The 22,446-nt window shown below is 40.8% G+C and overlaps 1 protein-coding gene across 1 annotated transcript in view; it reads left to right on the top strand.

Moving 5' to 3' along the window:
- The first annotated feature begins 284 nt into the window (after nt 1-284).
- The window catches only part of PRKG2 (protein kinase cGMP-dependent 2), an 86,713-nt gene continuing 64,551 nt past the window's right edge, over nt 285-22,446 (top strand). Inside the window, exons 1-2 of the mRNA XM_084882756.1 lie at nt 285-679; nt 11,658-12,131. Coding sequence (XP_084738882.1) covers nt 11,671-12,131 — 461 coding nt within the window. The 5' untranslated portion in view covers nt 285-679; nt 11,658-11,670. The remainder of the gene's footprint in view (nt 680-11,657; nt 12,132-22,446) is intronic.

A 22,446-nucleotide genomic window follows, 5' to 3' on the forward strand; every position in this document is an offset into this window, starting at 1 on the left:
GGGAGGGAGGGGGGGTGCGGAAAGAGGTACACCTCCCAGAACTTTCCTCTCCCCTGGTCCCACACACTGGAAATAGAAATAATAACAACGGGGGGGGGGGGGGCGGGGGATGCTTACAACCGCGGTGGTGTTATCTCTGTACTCAAGTTGCCTCGCTCTGGAAGGGATAGGGTATAAAGTGCAGATTGCGGCGATCGCAGCCGGCCAGGCTCCGGAGGAGTGAAGGTCCAGGCTGGTGTGTGGGTACGCGTGCCTGCGTGCGTGCGTGCGAGTGACCCCACTTTCAGGGAGGCGGGCTCCCTGCTCTTCCACGGCCCAAGCCCAAAGCCCGGGCTGACCCCTGCCCCCTCCTTTTTCCCCCCTCCACTCCTCCCTCTTTCCCTTCCCTCCCTCCTGAGCCGGACTCCTCTGCACCGGCCCCCGCGGAGGCGCCTGGCGGCAGCACCGACGCCGCCGCAGCAGCTCCTGCCCGCAGCGCGCCCGCCCGCCCGCCCGCTGCCCCAGCTCCGAGGGGCCCCAGCGGCGGTGCCCGCAGCCCCGGGCCCGCGGGGCGCGTCCTGCCCCGGGATCGGGCGCGGGAGGCTGTCGGGGAGGGCGGCGTGGGAGAGGACACCGCCGAGACGCAGGGGCGGCCGCTCGGGGGACCAGCTGCGCACCTGGAAAGTTACCCGGCTGCCTGGTGAGGTTCGCGGGGTGGGGGTCCCGGGTTCGGAGGGGGGGAGGGGGCGCCGGGAGGGACCGGGTCGGGGACGCGCGCGGGTGGCTGCTGTGGGCGCCCCGCGCCTCCCTTCCACACCCAGCAGGTCTCGTACCCGTGCAGTTGGCGTGGGGACGCGTGCAGGCTCGGGGTGGCAGCCTTTGGCGCTGCGTTAGCTAAGGGTGGCAGCCTTTGGTGAGCTTCTGGAGGCAGGGAAGGCTGCTTCGTTTCAAGCAGCTCGGCTGGGGCGGGAGGGGAGAGCCCAGCCCTTGGGGGTTTCTCAGGTTTCTAGCAGTCAGCCCGGAGCAGCCCTGGCGTCCTGCCCTGGGCTGGGGGCTTGCGCTGCTGTCAAGGCGTGCGCTCCAGGCTGGGCGCAGCTTCTTGGAGCTCTGGGTAGCTGCTGGAGGACAGCACTCAGGCCAGGACTTTAGGAGTCCTTGCAAACTTGTGTGGGTGTCCTGGGGCACTCCCAGCACCATGAGGCGCTTTCACATTTCTTGCTCTGTATTTCCAGGTGATGAAGAAACAAGAGCAAACACATAAAGACAATAATAAACCAGCCACTTGGGAATGAGAGAGGACACAACAAGGGGCTTGATTTTGAAACACACACACACACACACACACACACACACACACGTACATGTGAGAATAGAAACAACGCAGGCAGCATTAACAGATAGGAAGGTCTGACAAATTTCTTGGTTTCCGTATTTTCATCTTGTCCCTGAAATTCCCAGAGATTTTTTTAAAGAGAACAACATACGCCTGCCCCTCTCCCACAGTTCCTTAGAGATTATTGTCTCTTTTTTGCAAGTTTCTTCTTTGCTAGGTGATCATCCCACATATATACAGCATCTGTTGCCTAATTTCCTACAGGAGGAGCTCATATGACTGGAGAGTTCTCTTTGGGGAACTGGAGGCCATCCTCTCCTTTGGAACATTGTGCACCTAAGAATAAAAGTCATAAAAAAGATAGTGCAAAGAGATCTTTCTCTTTTATGGGAAATACTCCACAGTTCTGAAGTCCTTACAAGTGAAGCTAATTCACCTCAGAGTGAAGGCATTTGCTGCCTGATGATTGCCCAACTCTTTTGAACCATATTGCCTTGCTTCCAGTTATTTTCAACCCCTGTGCCGCGAGGATATTTAAAACATGCAATATTTTTTTTAAAACAGTGTGTTTAGTCAGTTTTTTTTTTAAAACAGTGTGTTTACCTCTTTCCCATTAGATTGTAAAATTAAAAAAAAAAAACGACAACAGCAAACACAACAATAGCCATTTTTTTTTTTGCGAATGAATCACAATTATACTTATTTTTTGTCAGATCAGTAAAATATATAATACATTTTTGGGTGTGCTGCAGAATTTTAGTAATTAGTTTATGTTTGCCTTGGGATGAAAAAAGGTTGAGAATTGCTGATCTAGACCATTTTCCTATTAATTATCCCCTTTCCCCCTGTGTTTTCATTTTCTCTATCTTCACTGGTTCATTATTGTGGCCTTACAAAGAACTCTCGTTTTCACTGTCCGAAAAATTCCTACTCTGAGCACCTTCCCATGGTCCTTTGTCCTAACTCTTTCATGAAGGCTAAATTCATTGTTTTCCCCTCTTATCTCATTTTTTTTTTTTTTACATGTCTGTGGGGTATGAATTGCAGCCTGCTCACCTCTTGAAAATGTTATCCTCATTGGCTCCATGATACTACTTCCTAGATCTCTTAATTGTACAACCATACTTTCTCCATCTTTGTTGTTTCTCCTCCTTGTCCTATTTATCTATTGATAATTGTCTAAGTATGTGTCCATAACGATAGAAGTGTTCCTTTCTTCTCTCCCTGAGTCATCTCATTTTTTAATGGGACTTAAATTCTTACCTCTGTGAAGAGACCTCTTGCCTTGACCTTTCTTCTTGGTTACTATCTGTTAGACATTTTCACCCTCATGACTCAGACATAGGAAGATTCATTACTTTTTATAAATCATGCTCATTCCCTGGACTTTGGTCCATGTCACAGTACCTAGCCCATACATTGTACTCTATTCATTTTTTTAAATGAATGAATGAGTTCATAGTACTACCTTCCTCCGAGCCTTGTTAGTACTTGTTAAAACATTGGAATCATCTTTGACTCCTTATTGAATTACCACATTTAGAGATTCTGCCCCTGCAGTATTCCTCCCACCATTTTCATTCTTTCCTATTAATCCCTCCAGATCCTCTCTCACTTTTACCAAAATAATAGCTTCTCTCCCCCGCCCCCCCATCTGTAGTTTCTCTTTCAAACTTCATTTAGACCTAGACATTCTTCCTCTCCTTGTTGCCAATCTCCTGGGCACTTTCATCTACTTCTTCAGTCTCTACTTCGGTCTCACTTATTGCTACATATTTTCACTTCCCTTCTTCTCACTTTCTAGTCCTTATTTTCTTACTGTCTACTGAACTCCTCCATCCTGAAATTTCCACAGGTCCTTTAAACTGAGGGTGTCCAAAATTAAACTTACCCTTTATTTTTTTATTTTATTTTTAAAATGTATTTTATTGATTTTTTACTGAGAGGGATAGAGAGTTAGAAACATCGATGAGAGAGAATCATCAATCAGCTGCCTCTTGCATACCTCCCAGTAGGGGGATATGCCCACAACCAAGGTACATGCCCTTGACCGGAATCAAACCTGGGACCTTTCAGTTCACAGGCTGATGCTCTATCCACTGAGCCAAACCAGTTTCGGCTAAACTTACCCTTTAAAGTCTGCCCCTCACTTGAGTTAATGATATCACCTCTTACCCATTTGCCACAATGTAAACTTCCAAATCTTTATTGTTTCTTCTTATCACTCCTCAGATTCTATAAGCTACAATCTCCTGACCTACATATATAGAATTACACTTCTCCGTGTTTGCCCGTTTATCTGATACTGTATCACCAAAAAGTAGCTGAATAGCATGGCACCAAATTTGGCAGTGAGAATATAGGCTATGTGGCAGCTATAACATCCACTGTGAACATTCTGCTGGGGAAAGGGGCACTTCAAAAAGATAGTCAGCCTCTGGAGTAGCTGGAACTGGTTCAATGAGAAGCTAGTATGACTGCCTAACAAGAGAACATTTACTCTCCAAATCAGATGCCGTGGACAGAGAAAACATGCAGTAGATTCTAACCTGAGTCCCAGGTCAGTGGTCACAAGATCAGATAGACAGATGTTTTAATTGTGGCAGTGATAACGGAATTGCGTTATTTCACATAAGGAAATCTGTGCAGTTTGCTTTAGGGAGGAGAAGCAGGGGTTTATATATTCAATGATGGTTAATTATTTTCTAAAAGAACTCTGGTGAAACCAAGTTAAGGATAACACCAAATGTATGTTTTGTATGTTCTTAGGAGACTGTCTATAAAAGCCTGTATTATCACTCCTCTGCTTCCAGGCTACACTGCCCGTATCATGAAAAATAATCTATTCTACTTTTCATGATTTAGTGAAGGGAAGGAAATTTCAAAGTTATCTGTAGCCATAGCTTTTTACCAATGTCTTATGATAATGTTTTTTTCTCTTCTGGCCACCATGGAGATGATTCATTTTTTCTTTAGTTCAAAAAGTACCAAGCATTAGAATAAGATTGGAACTCTGGCCATAATCTGGTCCCATCACCTCCTACTTGGATTGGTGCAATAGCCTTTTACATTTTCTTCCTCTAAACTCTTTTCACTCCATTCCATATTTGTTGCCAAGAAAGTTATTTTTCTAAAGGCCAAATCTGAATATATCACTTGAAATAAACTTGACCTACAATAAAATCCTTATACCATAACATGGGATATGATGACATTTTTCAGTATCTTTTTCAGCTTTATTTCTTTTCTCTCTCTATGCCTGGTGTATTTCTGCCTTTTCCTGATTATGCTATTAACTTCCTTGCATTCACTCCTTAGTACGTGTGTGTGTGTGTGTGTATGTGTTTGTATGTATTTAATAATAGCCTTTAATTTTTAGAGCAGTTTTAAATTTATAGAAAAATTATGTAAAAAGTACAGAGAGTTCTCATATACTCCCCGTGTGCTGCCCTTTCCCCTATTCTTTTTTTTTTTTTTTTTAACATATTTTATTGATTTTTTTTACAGAGAGGAAAGGAGAGAGATAGAGAATTAGAAACATCGATGAGAGAGAATCATCGATCAGCTGCCTCTTGCACACCTCTTACTGGGGATGTGCCTGCAACCCAGGTACATGCCCTTGATTGGAATCGAACCTGGGACCTTTCAGTCCGCAGGCCGACGCTCTATCCACTGAGCCAAACCGGTTTCGGCTCCCCTATTCTTAACATCTTGTGGTACATTTGTTATAATCGATGAACCAATATTAATATATTATTATTCACTAAAGTACATATTTTACCACAGGATTCATTCTTTATGCTGTATATTCTATAGGTTTGGAAAAATGTATGAAGACATGTATCCACCATGACCACATCACACAGAATAGAGGCACTGCCCTACAATTGCCCTGTGCTCACCCATTCATTCCTTCCGTCCTCTCCCCAGGTTCTTGGCAACTGCTGCTCTTTTTACTGTCTTCAAGAATTTTCATTTCCAGAATGTCATATAGTTGTAATCATGCAGTACATAGGTTTCTCAGGTTGACTTCTTTCACTTAGTAATAGTCATGCAAAGTTCCTCCATGTCTTTTTATGGCTTGATAGTTATTGCTTTGCATACTGGATAGTATTTATTATTGTCTGGATCTACCAGTTTGCTTATCCATCTATCCATCTGAAGGACATATTGGTTGCTTCTAAGTTGTGGCGATGATGAAAAAGCTGCTATAAACATCCATGTACAGATTTTGGTGTGTTTTCATATCAGTTGCATAAATACCAAAGAACATGGTTGCTGGATTATATGATTATTTAACTTGGTGGGAATCTGCCAACTGTTTTCCCAAGTGGCTGTGTCATTTCACATTCCTATTAGCAATGAATAAGAATTCCTGCTGCTCCACAGCCTCTCAATTGTTAGGTGTTGTCAGTGTTCCTAATAGGTGTGTAGTGGTATCTCACTGTTGTTTTAATTTGAGATTATCTAACTACGTATGATGTTCAGTATCTTTTCATATCCTTATTTACCACATGTGTATCTTCTATGGCAGTGGTTCTCAACCTTTCTAATGCTGCGGCCCTTTAATACAGTTCCTCATGTTGTGGTGACCCCCAACCATAAAATTATTTTTGTTGCTACTTTGTAACTGTAATTTTGCTACTGTTATGAATTGTAATGTAAATATCTGTGTTTTCTGATGGTCTTAGGCTCTACAGCAGTGGTTCTCAACCTGTGGGTGGCCAGGGTTACCTGCTAGTGGGTTTTTTTTTTTAATTCACATTACAGTTCATTTACAGTAGCAAAATAATTTATCTTAGTAGAAAATCATATTGCAGGCTCGATCCCCAGTAGGGGGCATGTAGGAGGCAGCCAATCAATGATTCTCTCTCATCATTGATGTTTCTATCTCTCTCGCCCTCTCCCTTCCTCTCTAAATCAATAAAAACATATTTAAAAAATAAAAACTAAAAACAATATTAAAGCCAAGATTACTTAGATTTTCTTCTGTGTTTTATAGTTTTGTGTTTTATATTTAGGTCTTTGATCCATTTTGAGCTAATTTTTGTGAGAGATTTAAGGTCTGTGTCGAGAATCCTTTTTTTTTTTTTTTTTTACATGTAGGATGTCTAATAGTTTCAATACAACTTGATAAAAGAACTATCTTTTCTCTATTGAATTGCCTTTGTCAAAGGTCAGTTGACTGCATTTGTTTGAGTCCATTTTCAGGGTTCTCTATTTTGTTCCATTGTTCTATTTGTCTATTATTTCATCAATACCTCTGTCTTGATTATTGCAGCTTTATAGTAAGTCATGAAATCAGGTAGTACCAGCACTCTGACTTTGTTCTTTTATAATATTGCCTTGGCTTAGTACATATTTTTGAACAATATGATTTTCTACTAAGATGAATTATTTTGTTGGATAAATGATGTTATAATAATAATAGTAATATTTAATATTTATTAAACACATACTATATGTCAGGCACTGTGCTAAATTCTTATTATGGCTTATCTAAGTTAACCCTCTAACCGCTCTAAATAATACACTGAGTGGCCATATTATTATGATATCTGAATGCATAATAATCTGGCCATTGAGTGTATATATATTTATTAGAGGTCCAGTGCATGAATTCGTGTATGTGTGGGGTTTGGCCAACCTGGCCAGGGGGAGGGGACATGGGCGGTTGGCCAGCCTGCCTGCTGGTCAAACTCCTGGTTGAGGGGACAATTTTCATATTAGCCTTTTATTAGATAAGATTTACACTGAGTAGCCAGATTATTATACATTCAGAGATCATAATAATATGGTCATTCAGTGTATGCAACAATATTTTATCTGTCTATTGATCAATCTATGTGTTTTTCTCTCTCTTCTATTATTGACACTCAACCCTAAAATCATGCCCAAGGTCATATAAATATTAAGTGCAAGTGTTTGGATTGGGACTCTGGCTCTATAACCTTAGCCAGCATTATACCATGTCTCATATTTACAGATATGCAAAAATGTGTGTGTGTATTTTTATATCAGACTCCAGATGGGTAGAGCGAGAAATAGATCAAAGTCAAGATGTTGGTTTCAAGCTGCTTTAGGACAGGAGGAAAAACAGACAACAAATCCTGATTCCTCCCACATTGGCTGCCAGGTGTCAATCTGCCTGCAGGAAACTCACAAGAAAGTGTTGCTTTTTCCCTGAGTCTTTTCTAGTTACCTTTTATGCATGACATTTCCTAAATAGTAAAGTAATTTAATAATAGTGGAAAATTTTGTATAGTTTTCCTCTCTTCCTGCTAAATGCCACTTCTCATTTTGTTCCTCTCTCTTGTCCCAGACTGCAGAATACCGCTTTCACAGTGAACCATGTCTTTTTGTGTTGCCTTCAAAGATAATTAGGTGGTTCCCTTTGGAATAAAAGGCCCCACGAAGGCATTGCAAAGGAGGAATACCCTTGGACCTGCAACCTGGGCTAGGCAATTCCTGAAGCTTTCTGGTCTCCATCTTTTGGTGGGCTTCCCTTAACAGAGAAGGTTACTCAGGTATTTGCTTCAGAATGACTTCTTTTTCCTTTTTTAGAGAATTTTATTTGGAGTGAAAATGTAGAGCCCATCCCAATGATTTATTTTCTTAATGCAAAATATAATTCAGGCCGAGTAAGATTCCTCAAGAGAATAATTTGTATCTTTAAAGACCTCCTGTCTTGCCGAGACCGGTTTGGCTCAATGGATAGAGCCTCGGCTTGGGGACTGAAGGGTCCCGGGTTCGATTCCGGTCAAGGGCATGTACCTTGGTTGCGGGCATATCCCCGGTAGGGGGTGTGCAAGAGGCGGCTGGTCGATGACTCTCTCTCATTGATGTTTCTAACTCTCTATCTCTCTCCCTTCCTCTCTGTACAAAATCAATATAATATATTAAAAAAAAAAAAATAAAGACCTCCTATCTGAAAGATCTCTAGTTTACTAGACTATTGTCCCACCCAGTGGTGATCCTTTCTGGGCATTTCCTTAAAGGAGACACTAGGTGCCTTGTCTCTTCACTTAGCAGAAGAGCTGCCTAGTGCTTATTACATGTCAGATATTACTCCTCATGCCTTACTAACATACTCTTCAGAGTAACCCATACGAGATGGATATAACTATATGCATTTTCTAGATTAGAACACCAATAATTCTATCTAAGTAATTCATAGAAGGTTGCATAGCTGGAGAAGGCAAATTGTTTTCCTCTCCTGGATAGCCACCCTTCATTGCTCATCTTAGATCCTGGTCTTTATCTCCAAGCTCATTTCTTATTAGTTTAGGTGCTGCCTTCTGATTAGAATGACTCTAATAACCTATAGTTGCTAGATTGATGGAGCAACATCCTGTGGTTCATTTCTCTTGGTGGCTAGCAATACATATTTGAGAAGTAGCTTATCTGTCTTAGTGACTGATACAGGAAACAGAGTGAATCCAATTAGTTTTTATGAAGCCAGACACCTAAAGCCTTGGCTTGAGGGACAAAAAAAAAAAATTGAAATGGGTGAATTCACTAAGAAATCAGACAGAGTACTGAGCCATTTGGTAACTTACATATCCTAAATTAGTGATTTGAAAGATGAGTTGCTCTCATTTCACCCCTCTTTGGAATTGTAAATAACTTGAAAGATTTATACAGCTTTCAAACTTATTCCATTAAGACCAAATTATAGTTGATGTTTTGGGAGAATTTAACATCTTCTACTTAATCCTACTCCAGGTTTATAAAATTATTGTAGGATTGGACAGAATGTTTTGAATGCCATTAGCAAAAATAATTCTAAGTCTTTTCATATTTAGAATTATAGAATTGTTTTCAGTGTCAAATTCAAAGGCAAATTCATGGAACTATGCCCCTGATATAGTACATGACAGGTCTTAGGTAACAAAAAATTAGTTGTTAGTTTACTGTTAGATTTAAGAGTTTTTGTGTTCACTTCTGTTTTTGTTTCCTTTTTAAAGGGCAATTCCTTTTCCCCCAACTATTATACCTTCCTTCCTGTAAGGTTTGAGGTGCAGGAAATGAGTCAGAGACCACCAAGACATATTAAAGGAGGTGTATTCCCCAGTAATGAGCAGGACTCATTATGGAGGTAGAGAAATCAGAATTAAAGGAGGGGAGAGAGGAGAGAGGAGGGACCCAACCCAGCTGACTCCATAGGCAGAGAGAGAACAGCAGCACATGGAAGGAAGGGGTCAGGGGAGCCTTTTGAGGGGAGGAACAGGAAAGGGTGGGACCCAGGGAGGAACAGGAAGGGGTGGGCTCTAGGGCACTTAGGCATGCGCTGATTGGTGGTTCAATGTCTCTGGGATGTCTCTGTGGCAGATTCCAGTAATGTCATAACTCCACCCACCAGTTGGGGGGAGGGAGGATCTCACACTTCCATCCCACCTTGGTTTAGTAATGCTTGTCCATGTATCAGAAATGTGCATAGAGAAGAAGGCTCATAGCTGCATGCTAAAAACGTGCACACATTAATTTTGGATGCCTTTGGGAGCACCCTTCTCATGCCTGTTAGTCAGGATCTCATTCAAGGTTATTCTTAGTTCCCAGTCTGATGTCTTCTGAATTGCTTCTTCAGGAGACAAGGTTATCCAGGGCTACTTCTTTGAATTCTAGTAGTATCCTCTCTGAATTCTCATCTCCTCAACCTTTTTATGTATTCTGAATTACTAAGAACAGTAAATGCTGCCAAGTCAACAGATATTTAAAGGTTGCAATGTATATAGGCAATTCTCTGGAGACTAATATTCATTAATGACTGCTTGGAACTTGACTTCTATGAAGAATATTTAAGTACCACAAGATTACTTTTATAAGTACTTTTATTTTCTGTCTGTACCATCCATCGTAGGCAACCTACACTGGCCATTGGCTGCATCTGTTTGAAGCTTTAGAGGCTGTTTTACATCTTTATGTCTCTGTCTTTATTGTTGTGGCGGTCGTGATTATTCTAGTCAAGCCAGGGAAGTCAGTGTAAGAATTTCATTTCTCTCTGAATTTGAAATTTGGAGGGAGACGGGGGCAAGAATGTGTGGGTTATATAACTTCAAAATTTCATCTATTCTGATTAGATGATGAGAGGAAATTAAACTCAGTTTATAAGTGTTATAATGCTGCTTTGGTTATGGCTATCAAAAACTGCACCTGTGGAAGTGTGAAGTTTAAGTAGGTAGCCTAAAATGACTTAAAGGTATCCTAATTAATCAAAGCAGTATTTTCCCAATCTTACCCTTTAGAGTTCTTTTTGAGTTTGCTCTCTTGTGCTTATTATCTGCAGATGATTTATTTTCTGTTTTCACTGAATTGACTCAATAAGCCTGTTACCCAATTTAGCCTCCACTTAAGCAATGATATCAATGAGATCCCAACTTTGTGGTGCCCATCATCTGTATTTCTAATAATGTTAAAATAAGTGCATAGTTATTGACCTACAAAATATTTCTGAACCAACTAGCTTCATTCCTCATACTTCTGATCTGTTTTTCACTCACTGGATATGGGGCCACTTTGGGGCCTACACTGAGGATATTCTTAACAGGAAAAAAGGAGCCTTATACCATAGGTCATCATTTATAGACAACCTTGGCTTCAGAATAAAAAGTAAAGGATGTAGGATAATCTCCGAACCTCTCTTTTACCTTCTAGTAATCACAATCCAGAAGGTTTTGTTTCTCGTCCTCCTCCTTCTCTTCCTCCTCCTCCTCCTCTTGCTCCTCCTCCTACTCTTCTTCCTCCTCCTCCTCATCCTCCTCTTCATCCTCTTGTTCTTCTTCATGCAAAACTTAACAGGTACCCAGGGCAGGAGGAAAGTGCTAATAAAACCACATCAGCTCTGCCTCTTCCTGCCCTGGAATTCAGATGTGTTATCTTCTAAATGCAGGAAGGGTTCCTTAGTGTAGCCTCACAGGGAGCTGTGAGACTTGTGACATTTCCAAGCCCCTGCTGCTGTAGCTGCTCTTGTGTGTTTTATCTTTGCCATGCTTACATCCAAATCGCAGCTCTGTTGTGATGCTTTTGTGACAGCTGTCTGGAGAGAATGACCAAAGAGAACAGCAGGTAACAGAGGCCATTTGTGCAAAAGGCTCAGGTGTGATACTTGTGCCAGCAAAGGGACAGAGTACAATAAAACCAAATGCCCACTCCTCCTCCTGGAGGGATAAAAGGAATGGATCAATGACTTTCCGTCTGGAAGCATGGAGGGAATTTAGTGTTTATCAAACAACGATGACATCTATGCTTCTATTTATGAAACAGATGGGAATAAGAGGGAGTGGTGAGGGGGCTGTTAGGACGTGAAACTCCACTGGGTAACTCCCAATTCTGTGCCCTCTCTCAGGTCCTTGAGCAAAATGGGAAATGGTTCGGTGAAACCCAAACATCCCAAGCATCCAGATGGCCACTCCGGGAACCTCACCTACAATGCCCTGCGGAGCAAGGTGACAGAGCTGGAGAGAGAGCTGAGGAGGAAGGATGCTGAGATCCAGGAGCGGGAGTACCATTTGAAGGAACTGCGGGAGCAGCTGTCGAAGCAGACCGTGGCCATTGCGGAGCTCACGGAGGAGCTGCAGAACAAGTGCATCCAGCTGAACAAGCTGCACGATGTGGTGCACATCCAGGGTGGCAGCCTGCTTCAGGCCTCTCCAGAACCGGTGCCTCTGGAGGTGCACCGGAAGTCCTCGGGGCTGGTCTCTCTCCACAGCAGGAGGGGAGCAAAGGCTGGGGTGTCTGCCGAACCAACAACCCGAACCTATGACCTCAACAAACCCCCTGAATTTTCCTTTGAGAAAGCAAGAGTCAGAAAGGACTCCAGGTAAGAAGTTCCCACACTCCTGTGACTCAGATAGCCTTAATATTATGAAACACTAGAGTGTTATTCATTAAGCCTTGTCAGTGGTAAAAGAGCATTATTGCCCTTTCAGATTTGGGGATAAACATACTTCTAAAATGGTCTTGCTTTGCAATAGGGTCTCTCTTAAAGGAGGACTTTTCTTTAAAGAGTTGTGCTTGGACGTTGATTCGTGATATGTACAACCGAAAAACTGAGTTTATGGAACTCATTTCCACTATCTTGACAACCCTATGGGAGTGAAAAGGCAGTTCTCTCTTTCTATAGGAGTGGAACTTAAAAATGTACACAAATTACAATGCATTATGAATATGTATAGCAAACCCATTAACTAGCACTTAGTATGCAAATTTTGTGAAAATGGAATAAGCTGGAGCTTCAGAACTGGATGAATTCATTCATTCACCCGTAGTTCAGATTGAGCACTATGCTACTTTCATGCAGCCACTGTTAGATGCTAAATAGACATCAGTGAATAAATAGACACAGAGCTTTTCTCAGCAATAGATAGTATACATGGAAACAAGTAAACGCTGTCTAATGATTAATTGGGATAAGTGATATGAAGGTTATAGTCGGTGGTATCTGGGGTTCAAGGAAGAGAAGGGTAAAGGGGCAACAGAATTGGGATTGCCCTGGAGGCCTGGCTGAGGAGGTGACCTTTAACTGAGACCCGAAGGAGGAAAAGGAATATGATTGAGGTGGGAAGGATGTTTCAGGCATTGGGAACAATAAAAGCTAGAATTAATTATAAAGATAAGTTTTTTTTTTTAAAGGAACATGTAACTATGTACCACATCATTCTTGTATGTGTATTTTGTATGTGTATACATGTGTGTGTGTGTGTGTGTGTGTGTGTGTGTGTGTGTGTGTATACATTTCTTTTCTGGTTCAAGTTTGAGTTTCCTAACCAGGAAAGATTAACTAGAAACATCATGAATTAGGGTCTTCTTTCTGAATTATTTTTAAGTGAGTATTTATTAGTTGAAATTAGATCTTTTGCCTTGATAATGTCTTGGCTGAGCCTGGATCCCTCTTGAAAAATGCAAGATTTGTGATATTAAAACAAATTTTAATTTATTCACTGAAACAAGTAATATAAATCAAGATAAACCATCTGACTTAAATGAATAAATGATTAATTTTGACAACAGATATAAAGGCATGTTAAATTCATCAATTTGTTGACTCTACTTGACACATAGTGAATGACTGATAAAGTATTTTCTAATAAAACAAATCAAGCTGGAGTATTAGTTATATTATTCTGTGGCTGAAAGAAATCTGATAGTTCAGCAGAGTGTTTTTAAGCCAAGATTTTTAATTATAGTTAGTTTAGAAAGGTCTTATTTATTTCCTTTAATAATTACTTATTTTTAATGGTGCAAATTCAGAAATTATAAATTTTACAAACTTATGCTTGTTTTTCAAAAATTGAATATCATCCGGTATTCCCTTCTGATATGTCAGAGATATATGCACATTTGACAATATTAAATATTATTATTATTACTACATATATATATATATATATATACATATATATATATATATATAGTAGTACAGAAGCACAATATATAATTTACCCACACACAAAGAAATCTTTCAAATAGCAATGAGCTTGTGTATATGGGAAAAGTGTGGGAGAATTTGAAGTAATTTGTCTTCTTTCACCCTCTCCCTATATATACCACCAGATTTCTCCTCTTGAACAAAGATTATGCTCAATTATTTTGTTCCAAAGACTAATGTCCTTCTTGAAGCAAAACATCATTCTCCTGGTGTTAGGAAACTGAGCAATCTGGGATAAATATATTTCTTTGTTATAACCAGGCAAAGAAAATTAGCAATTATATACAGTCTTTTCCTGGGCCAAACCACCTGTCTAGTGAGTGGGATACAGAAGAGCGAAGACATTATACCTCTTAAATAAGGTTTAGCAATGATTCTCCTCATCATCAAAGCAAGCCAAGTGGGTATAAATCTATGTTGAGGTCATGATGAAGAAACAGGCTCATTGATTCCTTAATGATTAAGTCCTCAGGAAACCAAACTAGGTAATTCATGCCCTAATATTCCATAAGTGCTTTTATAGGGTCTTGTGGTTCTAAATTGGAAATTAATTAGACTATGAGAGCCACTCTTTTTTGTTGTTGAGTGCTTTGTATCTCATGTGTGAAGTTTGTGCCTCAGTTTTTCTTACAAAATCTCTCTCTCTCTTTACCTCTGTAATAACTGACTATACACAGGTGACATCATCAAATTTTCCATTTTTTTTAAAGTGCTCAATATTGAAATTCATTTTCCATTTTCAAACAGTTTCAGTTTTAGAGAAAAGCCATTAGTAAACTTTAGATATTTTTATATATCTTATATACATCCTATGAACTATTGTGTAAGAAACAATTTTCTAGAAGTTAGATCATTTAAAAAGATGGGCGCATCATTCACTGATAAAGGGATGATGTCAGTATCCATTGGTTTTGCTACGTGTCCCAGCAGTGCTGTTAGATAATAGAGTATTTAAGATATCCATCAAAATAGTTCCTTCATTTATTGTTAGGTTCACATGCTTTATTTGTTCAACTTTTATAAACTTTCTGGCTGAATTTATGACAAAATTCATTTCTATTAATATGTGTTCACTACATTTTAAAACTATATACATTTTTATTGATTTTAGAGAGGAAGGGAGAGGGGAGAGAGATAGCAACATCAATGATGAGAGAGAATCATTGATCGGCTGCCTCCTGCATGCCCAGCAGCCCGGGGGATAGAGCCTGAAACCCGGGCATGCGCCCTGACTGGGAACCATGTCTTCCTAGTTCATAATTTGATGCTCAGTCTCTGAGCCATGGCTGCCTGAGCTCCACTACATTTTGCATAAAGTCTCTTCTCCCATCTGCATCTGAAAGCTAGAGAGGCTTTCCAGTCTTTTTCTCAACAAGGATGTCTCTGACGAATACTTAACAGTGAGCAAGAGAGGGGAGACTCAGCCCTCCTGTAACCCACAGGAGTAGGGAGATAGGAAGTACTGACAGAAACCAGACAATAACCTTTGGGGAAATGGTAGATTTGCAATTTGAGAATTCAAATTCAATAATTCACCAGAAACCCTACAACCCATGACATGGCATTCTGTAAGACTGCTGAGCCCCTGATCAAATGTATTATAAATGGCCAGTCAATCTCACCAAGTGCCAGGCAGCCTCTCACGCCAGCTGTGTTGTCCTCTACCCATCCAGTGTACCTGTAGGTCCCGAAGGGCTCACTCAAACTGTATACATGGTTACTTCTCCTTGCTTTCTTTCTATCGAGGAACTTGTGTCCTCTACTGTCTCTTGCAAAATCCAAGGATCAAGTTTTTAAGAGCAGGTTCTAGAATTATTCAGTGTTGTCCAATAGAACTTTGGAAGTGCTGGAAATGTTCTGTAACCTCTATTGTCCAGTATGGAAGCCAATGGCTAAATGTGGCTGTTGAGCACTGGAAGTATGTGGCCAGTGTCACTGAGGAATTCAATTTTTAATTTTAATTTATTTAAAGATTACCAGTAAATAGCCTCATGTGTCTGATGGCTACTGTATTGGATATTGCAGTTTTATATTATGTGTTTTTGTTTGTTTGTTTGTTTGTTTGTTTTGTGTATATGTGTGGATTGTTTGTTTTACCATAACCACTATCCCCTGAGATCAAAACAATGATTTAGTGAAGTTTGGGAAAAGTTTACAGACAAAATAAGACCTATGTTTGGTTTTAGGACAAATCACAGAAAATGAGTGCTTGCCTGTCAGACTGAGGTGGGCACAAAGTGGAATCACTCTTAAGCTGCATTAAACCTTCAGTGTAGTATGATAGGAGTTTGTAGTGCTTTGGCATTGTTCCCGCTGACCATGGCAGATCTTCCAAAGGGTGCAACTATGTGGGCATGAGGCCCATTTCTATGACAGGTACTCCGCCCGCCTTCCCGAAGTATCATAAACCATGATGAGTCAGAGCACTACAATCTACCAGTGTGATCCCTGGTTGAAATTTATTGTGAACATAGGGGACTTCAGAGATAGAACCTTAGAGATTATTTCAGGCTACCCCACTTACGGGAGAGGGATGAAGCAGGTACAGGGGAATTGCAGAGCTAAGATTAGAATCCGAGATTTTGACTTTGAAACCAGTTCTTCCCCTTTACAATTCCGATGTTTTTAGACTGCCCACGAAGCTCTAAGGCCTGAAGTCAGGCCAGTCTGGGCACTAATCTGCTTTATTTTGACATGCTCTATGGATTGGTAGGAAGAATGATCATGCCTCCTGGCTTCTTCCAAGCAGAGCTGACCAAAGCTTACCTTAACCCTAACCCCAACCCTAACCCTAACAGTGCATCAATATTTGCCAAGTGTTGGGTCCTCAAAGCTCAGGATATTGTGAACAGAACACAGAGAATGGGTTTAATCCATCTGATAGCACACACTGGGATACATACGGAGGGTCTGAGGACTATCAATGGCAGAGGAAGGGGAGAAAGTTCAGATAGCATTTCTGTTCATGTCTGAGTCTGCCTTGAGGCCAAGAGAAGCCTGTTTCCAGCGGTCAGCCATTTTACTGAAATGACATTTTCTGTTTATGTAGACATCATTTAGCAAGCTCCACCACCAGCAGAGCAAAATTAGGAGCTTGTGCTGGAACACAGGCAAATTAATCAGAGACATCTGGCAAGTTGCTGGTCTGCCTTTCCCCTAAGAACGCTTGAATTATCATTTGAAACTATTGTTCTTTGGGAAAGGAAAGATAAAAGGAAGATTTGCCATCTGACTTCAGACACTGACTCTGTTTCAGAAGGGCAATGCTGTCCCTGTGTTGCTGCCACCCCAGGAACAGAATAGGTAAGAGCAGAAAATGCCAGTGAGTCATCTTTTTAAATAAGTCACAGAAGCAGAGTGTGTTTGTTACTATTTGTGCTTCCTTTCTGAAGTGGTGCTGAGCATTTGAATGTGCATTATAGAAATGTAGCTCCTTAATGGAAAAGGAGTGTTATGGAAAATGGTAGTAGTTATAATAATAATATTTACTTATCACTAGTTCTGTGCCAGGCACCACTCTGAACACTTCATAAATATTGGATCATAACCATCCTTACAACAAACCTATAAGGTAGATATTATTATCAACCCCATTTTATATGTGAGAAACTGAGGCATGCAGAATTGATTAACTTGCCTTAGGTGACACTTTGATATTTTGATATTTTTAATGTTGGAACCAGAATTAAAGCCTGCTATCTAAAGTCTCTTCTAACAACTCCTGTATACCACTTTTCCAAGATGAAAAGTAGAGAAATCTTTACATTTTAGCTGGAAAGTCTTGGAAAAATTAAATATATAATTGGAAATAGATACATTTGAAATTTTTTTATGGTATGATTACAAACATCTTCCTGCTGTTGTTATTTCTCCCTGAAAATTATGCTTCCAGAAAGTGCTGCCCTGGTATAAGTTTGCAATAGGGAAAACTTTCGCTGGGGGCTAGAGAGAAATAAACTTTTCTCCCCCCATGATATGGTGACTTAGATGTGGCTATCTGAGAGGTTCTAGATATAGATTTTACATAGTTAGATTAGTGAAAACTTTAAAAGTGCATAGACAAACACTTAATTATCAGTTGGACAGTTAAAAAATTCATACGTATGCTTATTGATGCTATTACCTTAACCTGAGTCTTCAGCAAAGCAAAGAAATGAAGATACATAAGGGAGGAAGAAGAGAAAAGTTCAATTGTGTGGTGATTCCATAGCCAGAAGCTGTGGGTGAAGGTAGCTGAGTGTCTGAGGGAAGTGGTCAGCGTGTTTGAAAATGGAAAGTTATGTTTCATAGCAATAATGTGTATGTAGACATCAAGGTCAGAACTATTGTAGCTAGCTACTTTGGAATGTGGTGAGAAAATCAAGTTCGGGGTTAACTGCTAGATGTCTGTTGTTTTCATTACATCATCTCATGGAGGCTGGGAACTGGCTCATTGTCTAATGAGGAGGGTGTTGCTTTTCTGTTGTACCAAAGGTGAAATGAAAGCTTACAGTCAAACAGCTTGCTCATGGTCATGCTGTGGTAGTTTCTTTTTCTTTTTTTTAAAAAAAATATATTTCTTTATTGATTTCGAAGAGGAAGGGAGAAGGAGAGAAAGACAGAAACATTAATGATGAGAGAGAATCATTGATCAGCTGCCTTCTGCACACCTACTGGGGATCAAGCCCGCAACCCAGGCATGTGCCCTTAGCCGGAATCGAACCCAGGACCCTTTAGTCTTCAGGTTGATGCTCTATCCACTTAGCCAAGCCGGATAGGGCTGTGGTAGTTTCCAATCTGAGTAGGCTGATGTCAAAGTGTGTTCTTTACCATAGTGTACACACTTTTATGGGTGGTGCTGCCTACAGTGTGACTAGCTCCCCCTTGGAGTTGGGCAGAGAGGTAGGGAGCAAGGAGAAGTTGAATAACCTGCCTGAAATTCAGTGGCAGCTGCCTTGACATCTTGAAGTGAAATAGGCTTTGTCTAGATTTTCTAAGTCCTCTCACTTCCCGCCCTGTCTTTTCTTCTTTCTCACTAGGACCCAAAGGCCCCTGGGCTCCCCTCATTCTGCACTCTCACCCTAGCCCCCTCTCAACCTCTCAAGTTATCTTCTGCTTGGTTTATAGCCATCCTTTGCTCCTCACTTTATCCTCAAATCTTTCAGCCTGCCAGTTGTCAGGTGTTAGGAAAATGTTTAATTTTTAAGCCTCAGAGAACCCTGGGGATTCGAAGACCTGTTGTTTTGAGAAACCAATAGTCTACATGCTCACAAGCATTTCATGCCAGTTCCCTGCTAGATTCCAGGAAAGAGTGCCGTCGAAACGGTGTAGTTCAGAAGACAGTGGCCTTTTCCTCTTTGCTTGTCCAATCAGAAGGAAGCATTGTCACTGACCTTTGCCTCCTAGTAAGTGGTGCAGTGTTTACAGGGGAGCCTCCCTTTTCTTTTCTGGAAGCCTAGGCAGCTCAGCTCATGTCCCCTGACTTTTATAGGTTTTAACCTGCAATACAATTTTCAAGAAGGGGGAAAAGATCTGAAGCCAGGAATAATGCTTTTCAGTTTTTAGATTCTGAAAGTGCCTCCTATGTGAAAGATACACTTCTTGAAATTTTTATCCTTTGGCCAAAGCTATTTCCTTTCTTTAAAGTCTCATCTATATAATAAAAGCCTAAGTGACCGTTAGGGCAGAACAACCAGAATGACTGGTCACTATGATGCACACTGACCACCAGGGAGCAGACGCTGAACTCAGGAGATGCCCCCTGGTGGTCAGTGCGCTCCCAAAGGGACAACACTGCTCAGCCAGAAGCCTGGCTCACAGTTGGCGAGCGCAGTGGCTGGGCTGTGGCAGGAGCCTCTTCCATCTCCACAGCATCACTATGGAGCTGTGAGCCCAGCGGTAAGGAGTAGGGAGCAGGTGGGCAGTAAGGAGTGAGGTATATCTGACTGCTGGCTTAGGCCCGATCCCAGTGGTGATCTCTCGAGGGGTCCCAGACTGTGAGAAGGCACAGGCCGAGCTGAGAGACCCCCTCTCCCAACTCCAGTGCATGAATTTTGTGCACCAGGCCTCTAGTTTTAAAATAATTTGTCTCCTCTCCTTTAAGCTGACTCCCCCCTTAGAAGTATTTGTTGTAGAACTTTCAGCATAGTTTTACTTGTCAGTTTTTTTGAGATCTACAACTGGGAATTATACATTTTATATATAATACATTCGAAAGTGTGAATGATAACTCCAAATTCCTTTTAATCCTTCTTGGAATATTTGTTTATCATGCCAAACTAATTTTAATTGGTAAATTTCAAGGATCAGTTTTGTTGGTCCTTTGGGGGTTTATAGATCAAGCTCAGGGAAACAAGAAAGAAAGATCTGCATAGCTTCCAGTTATTTCTCTTCAGATGAGACCCAGGTTAAGGCAATAGTATTTACAGTTCTTCAGAATAGAAATTCAGAAAAACCCAAGCATATTAGTTTTCCATTGCTCCATAACAAGTTACTACAAATTTAGCAGCTTACAATGATACATACTTGTTATCTCAGCATTCCCATGGGTCAAGAGTCTACGTATGGCTATTTAGGTAATCTGCTCAGGATTTCACTAGACTGCACTGAAGGTGTCAATTAACTGTGTTCCTTTCTAGAGCTTTCTAGAAGAGATTGTTCTCTAAGTTCACCTGATTGTTGGCAAAATTCAGTTCTTTGTGGTTGTAGGACTAAGGTCACCAGTTTCTTGCTGATTGTCAGCTGGGGCTACCCTTGGCTCCTAATGGCTGCTCAGTTTCCTACTCTGGTCCCTCTTGCAGGCCCTCTCACAATATGGTGCTTACTTCTTCACGGCCAGCTAGAGAATCTCTTTACAGTTGGCTAAGATGAAGTTTTATATAGCATACACTGAGTGAGCCTCCCAATATAATTTCTATATTCTGTTGATGAGAAGCAAGTCACATATTCCATCCCCACTCAAGGGAGGGAATGTTAGAAGAGCATGACCCAGAGGAGCTTTCTGAGAGTTCTGTACACTATGCCCTGTGGCTTCTCTGATGTGAGATTTCTGGCTAAGATTCTTGGTCATGCCATACATAAAAAGACCAGAGGCTTAAACACATATGTTTATAGCAGTGTCATTTACAATAACCACAAGGTGAAAGAATGGATGAACAAAATACAGTATATACATACAGTGAGATATTATTTAGCCTTAAAAAGGAAGGAAATTCCTTTCTGTTTCATGCTACAACATTAATAAGCTTTGAAGACATTATGCTAAGTGAAACAAGCCAGACTCAAAAAGACAAATATTGCACTTTTCCACTTACATGAGATACCCGGAACAGTCAAATATATAGACATATGAAGTAGAATGGAGGTTTCTAGGGGCTGGTAGGCAGAGGGGGGCAGGGAGTTATCATTTAACGGGTACAGACTTTTAGTTTGGGAAGATGAAGAAGTTTTGGAGATGGATGAGGGCAATGGTTGCAAAATGAGAAGATACTCAATGCCACTGGACCATGCACTTAAAAATGATTAAAATGATACAGTTTCTGGTATGTATATTTTACCACAATTAAAATAAAAGCCCAGAGTCCTGGGGCTGACTGGATGCACACCTCCAAGTGGGAGGAGAGAGAGGACAGTAATATTTTTCTCTTTTCTGTATTTATTAGTAATCTTCAAAGAAGAATGAGATATGACAGTCTTGTGACAAACATTGATTATTGTTAATTAATCTGTTATTCCTAATTACTTAATGGTAATTGATTTCTTGATGAGTCTTCAGTAGAGGTATGTTCCTTCCCAGTGCTGTGGAAATACAGAGAGAAAGGACAGCTTCAAACTCCCTCGTATTTTATTGTTTACAAAAAAAATTCTTTTTAAAAAATATATATTTTATTGATTTTTTACAACGAGGAAAGGAGAGGGATAGAGAGTTAAAAACATCGATCAGCTGTCTTCTGTACACCTCCTACTGAGGATGTGCCCGAAACCAAGGTACATGACCTTGACTGGAATTGAGCCAGGGACTCTTCAGTCCACAGGCCGACACTCTATCCACTGAGCCAAACCAGTCAGGGCAACAGCTGTAATTCTTAACCTCAAGTGGACACTATGGGCACCTGACCAGTATTAAAAAAAAAATACTGATTTTTGGGTCCAGCCCCCAGGGAGTCTGATTAATTTAGGTTGAGGTCAGGGCCCTGGACATCAGGATTTATAGAAGCCCTCTTGATGAGTCTAATGTACAGAGACCATTGAGAAGCATTTTGTTAGAGGAACAGGTTTTCCTGCGGTTGAATCCAGAAATATCCAGTTTGAGGGTTGGAGAGCAATATTCCTCACAGACATTTAAGGAAACTATTTGCCATTTCTGTCTAATTACCATACAGCACAATGATGGTTATGCATATCATTGTGTGTGTCAGATTAACTTCCTCGTATGTTTTGATGGCTTTCAGCATTTTATTATTAAACTCTGCTCATCGAAGCTCATGGGAATAGGATCATCTGCATACGTTTATGAAAGGGGAAGAGAAATGTTTGTTGTAAGCACGAAGGAACAGTAAACATGATTAAATTACAACCACACTTAATTAACGGGCAATAGGGCAAGAGAGTTGACAGGAGAATGTCATGCTCATTTTCTGATTACCCAGGGAATGACCTCATCTTTCTCATGCTAGTTTCTCAAATTATAAACTTGTGCATTCATTAGGTGTGTGTTTTTCTTGTTTGT

This window comes from Pipistrellus hanaki, assembly GCF_964339955.1.
Source record: "Pipistrellus hanaki genome assembly, chromosome: 1".
Classification (NCBI taxonomy): Eukaryota; Metazoa; Chordata; class Mammalia; order Chiroptera; family Vespertilionidae; genus Pipistrellus; species Pipistrellus hanaki.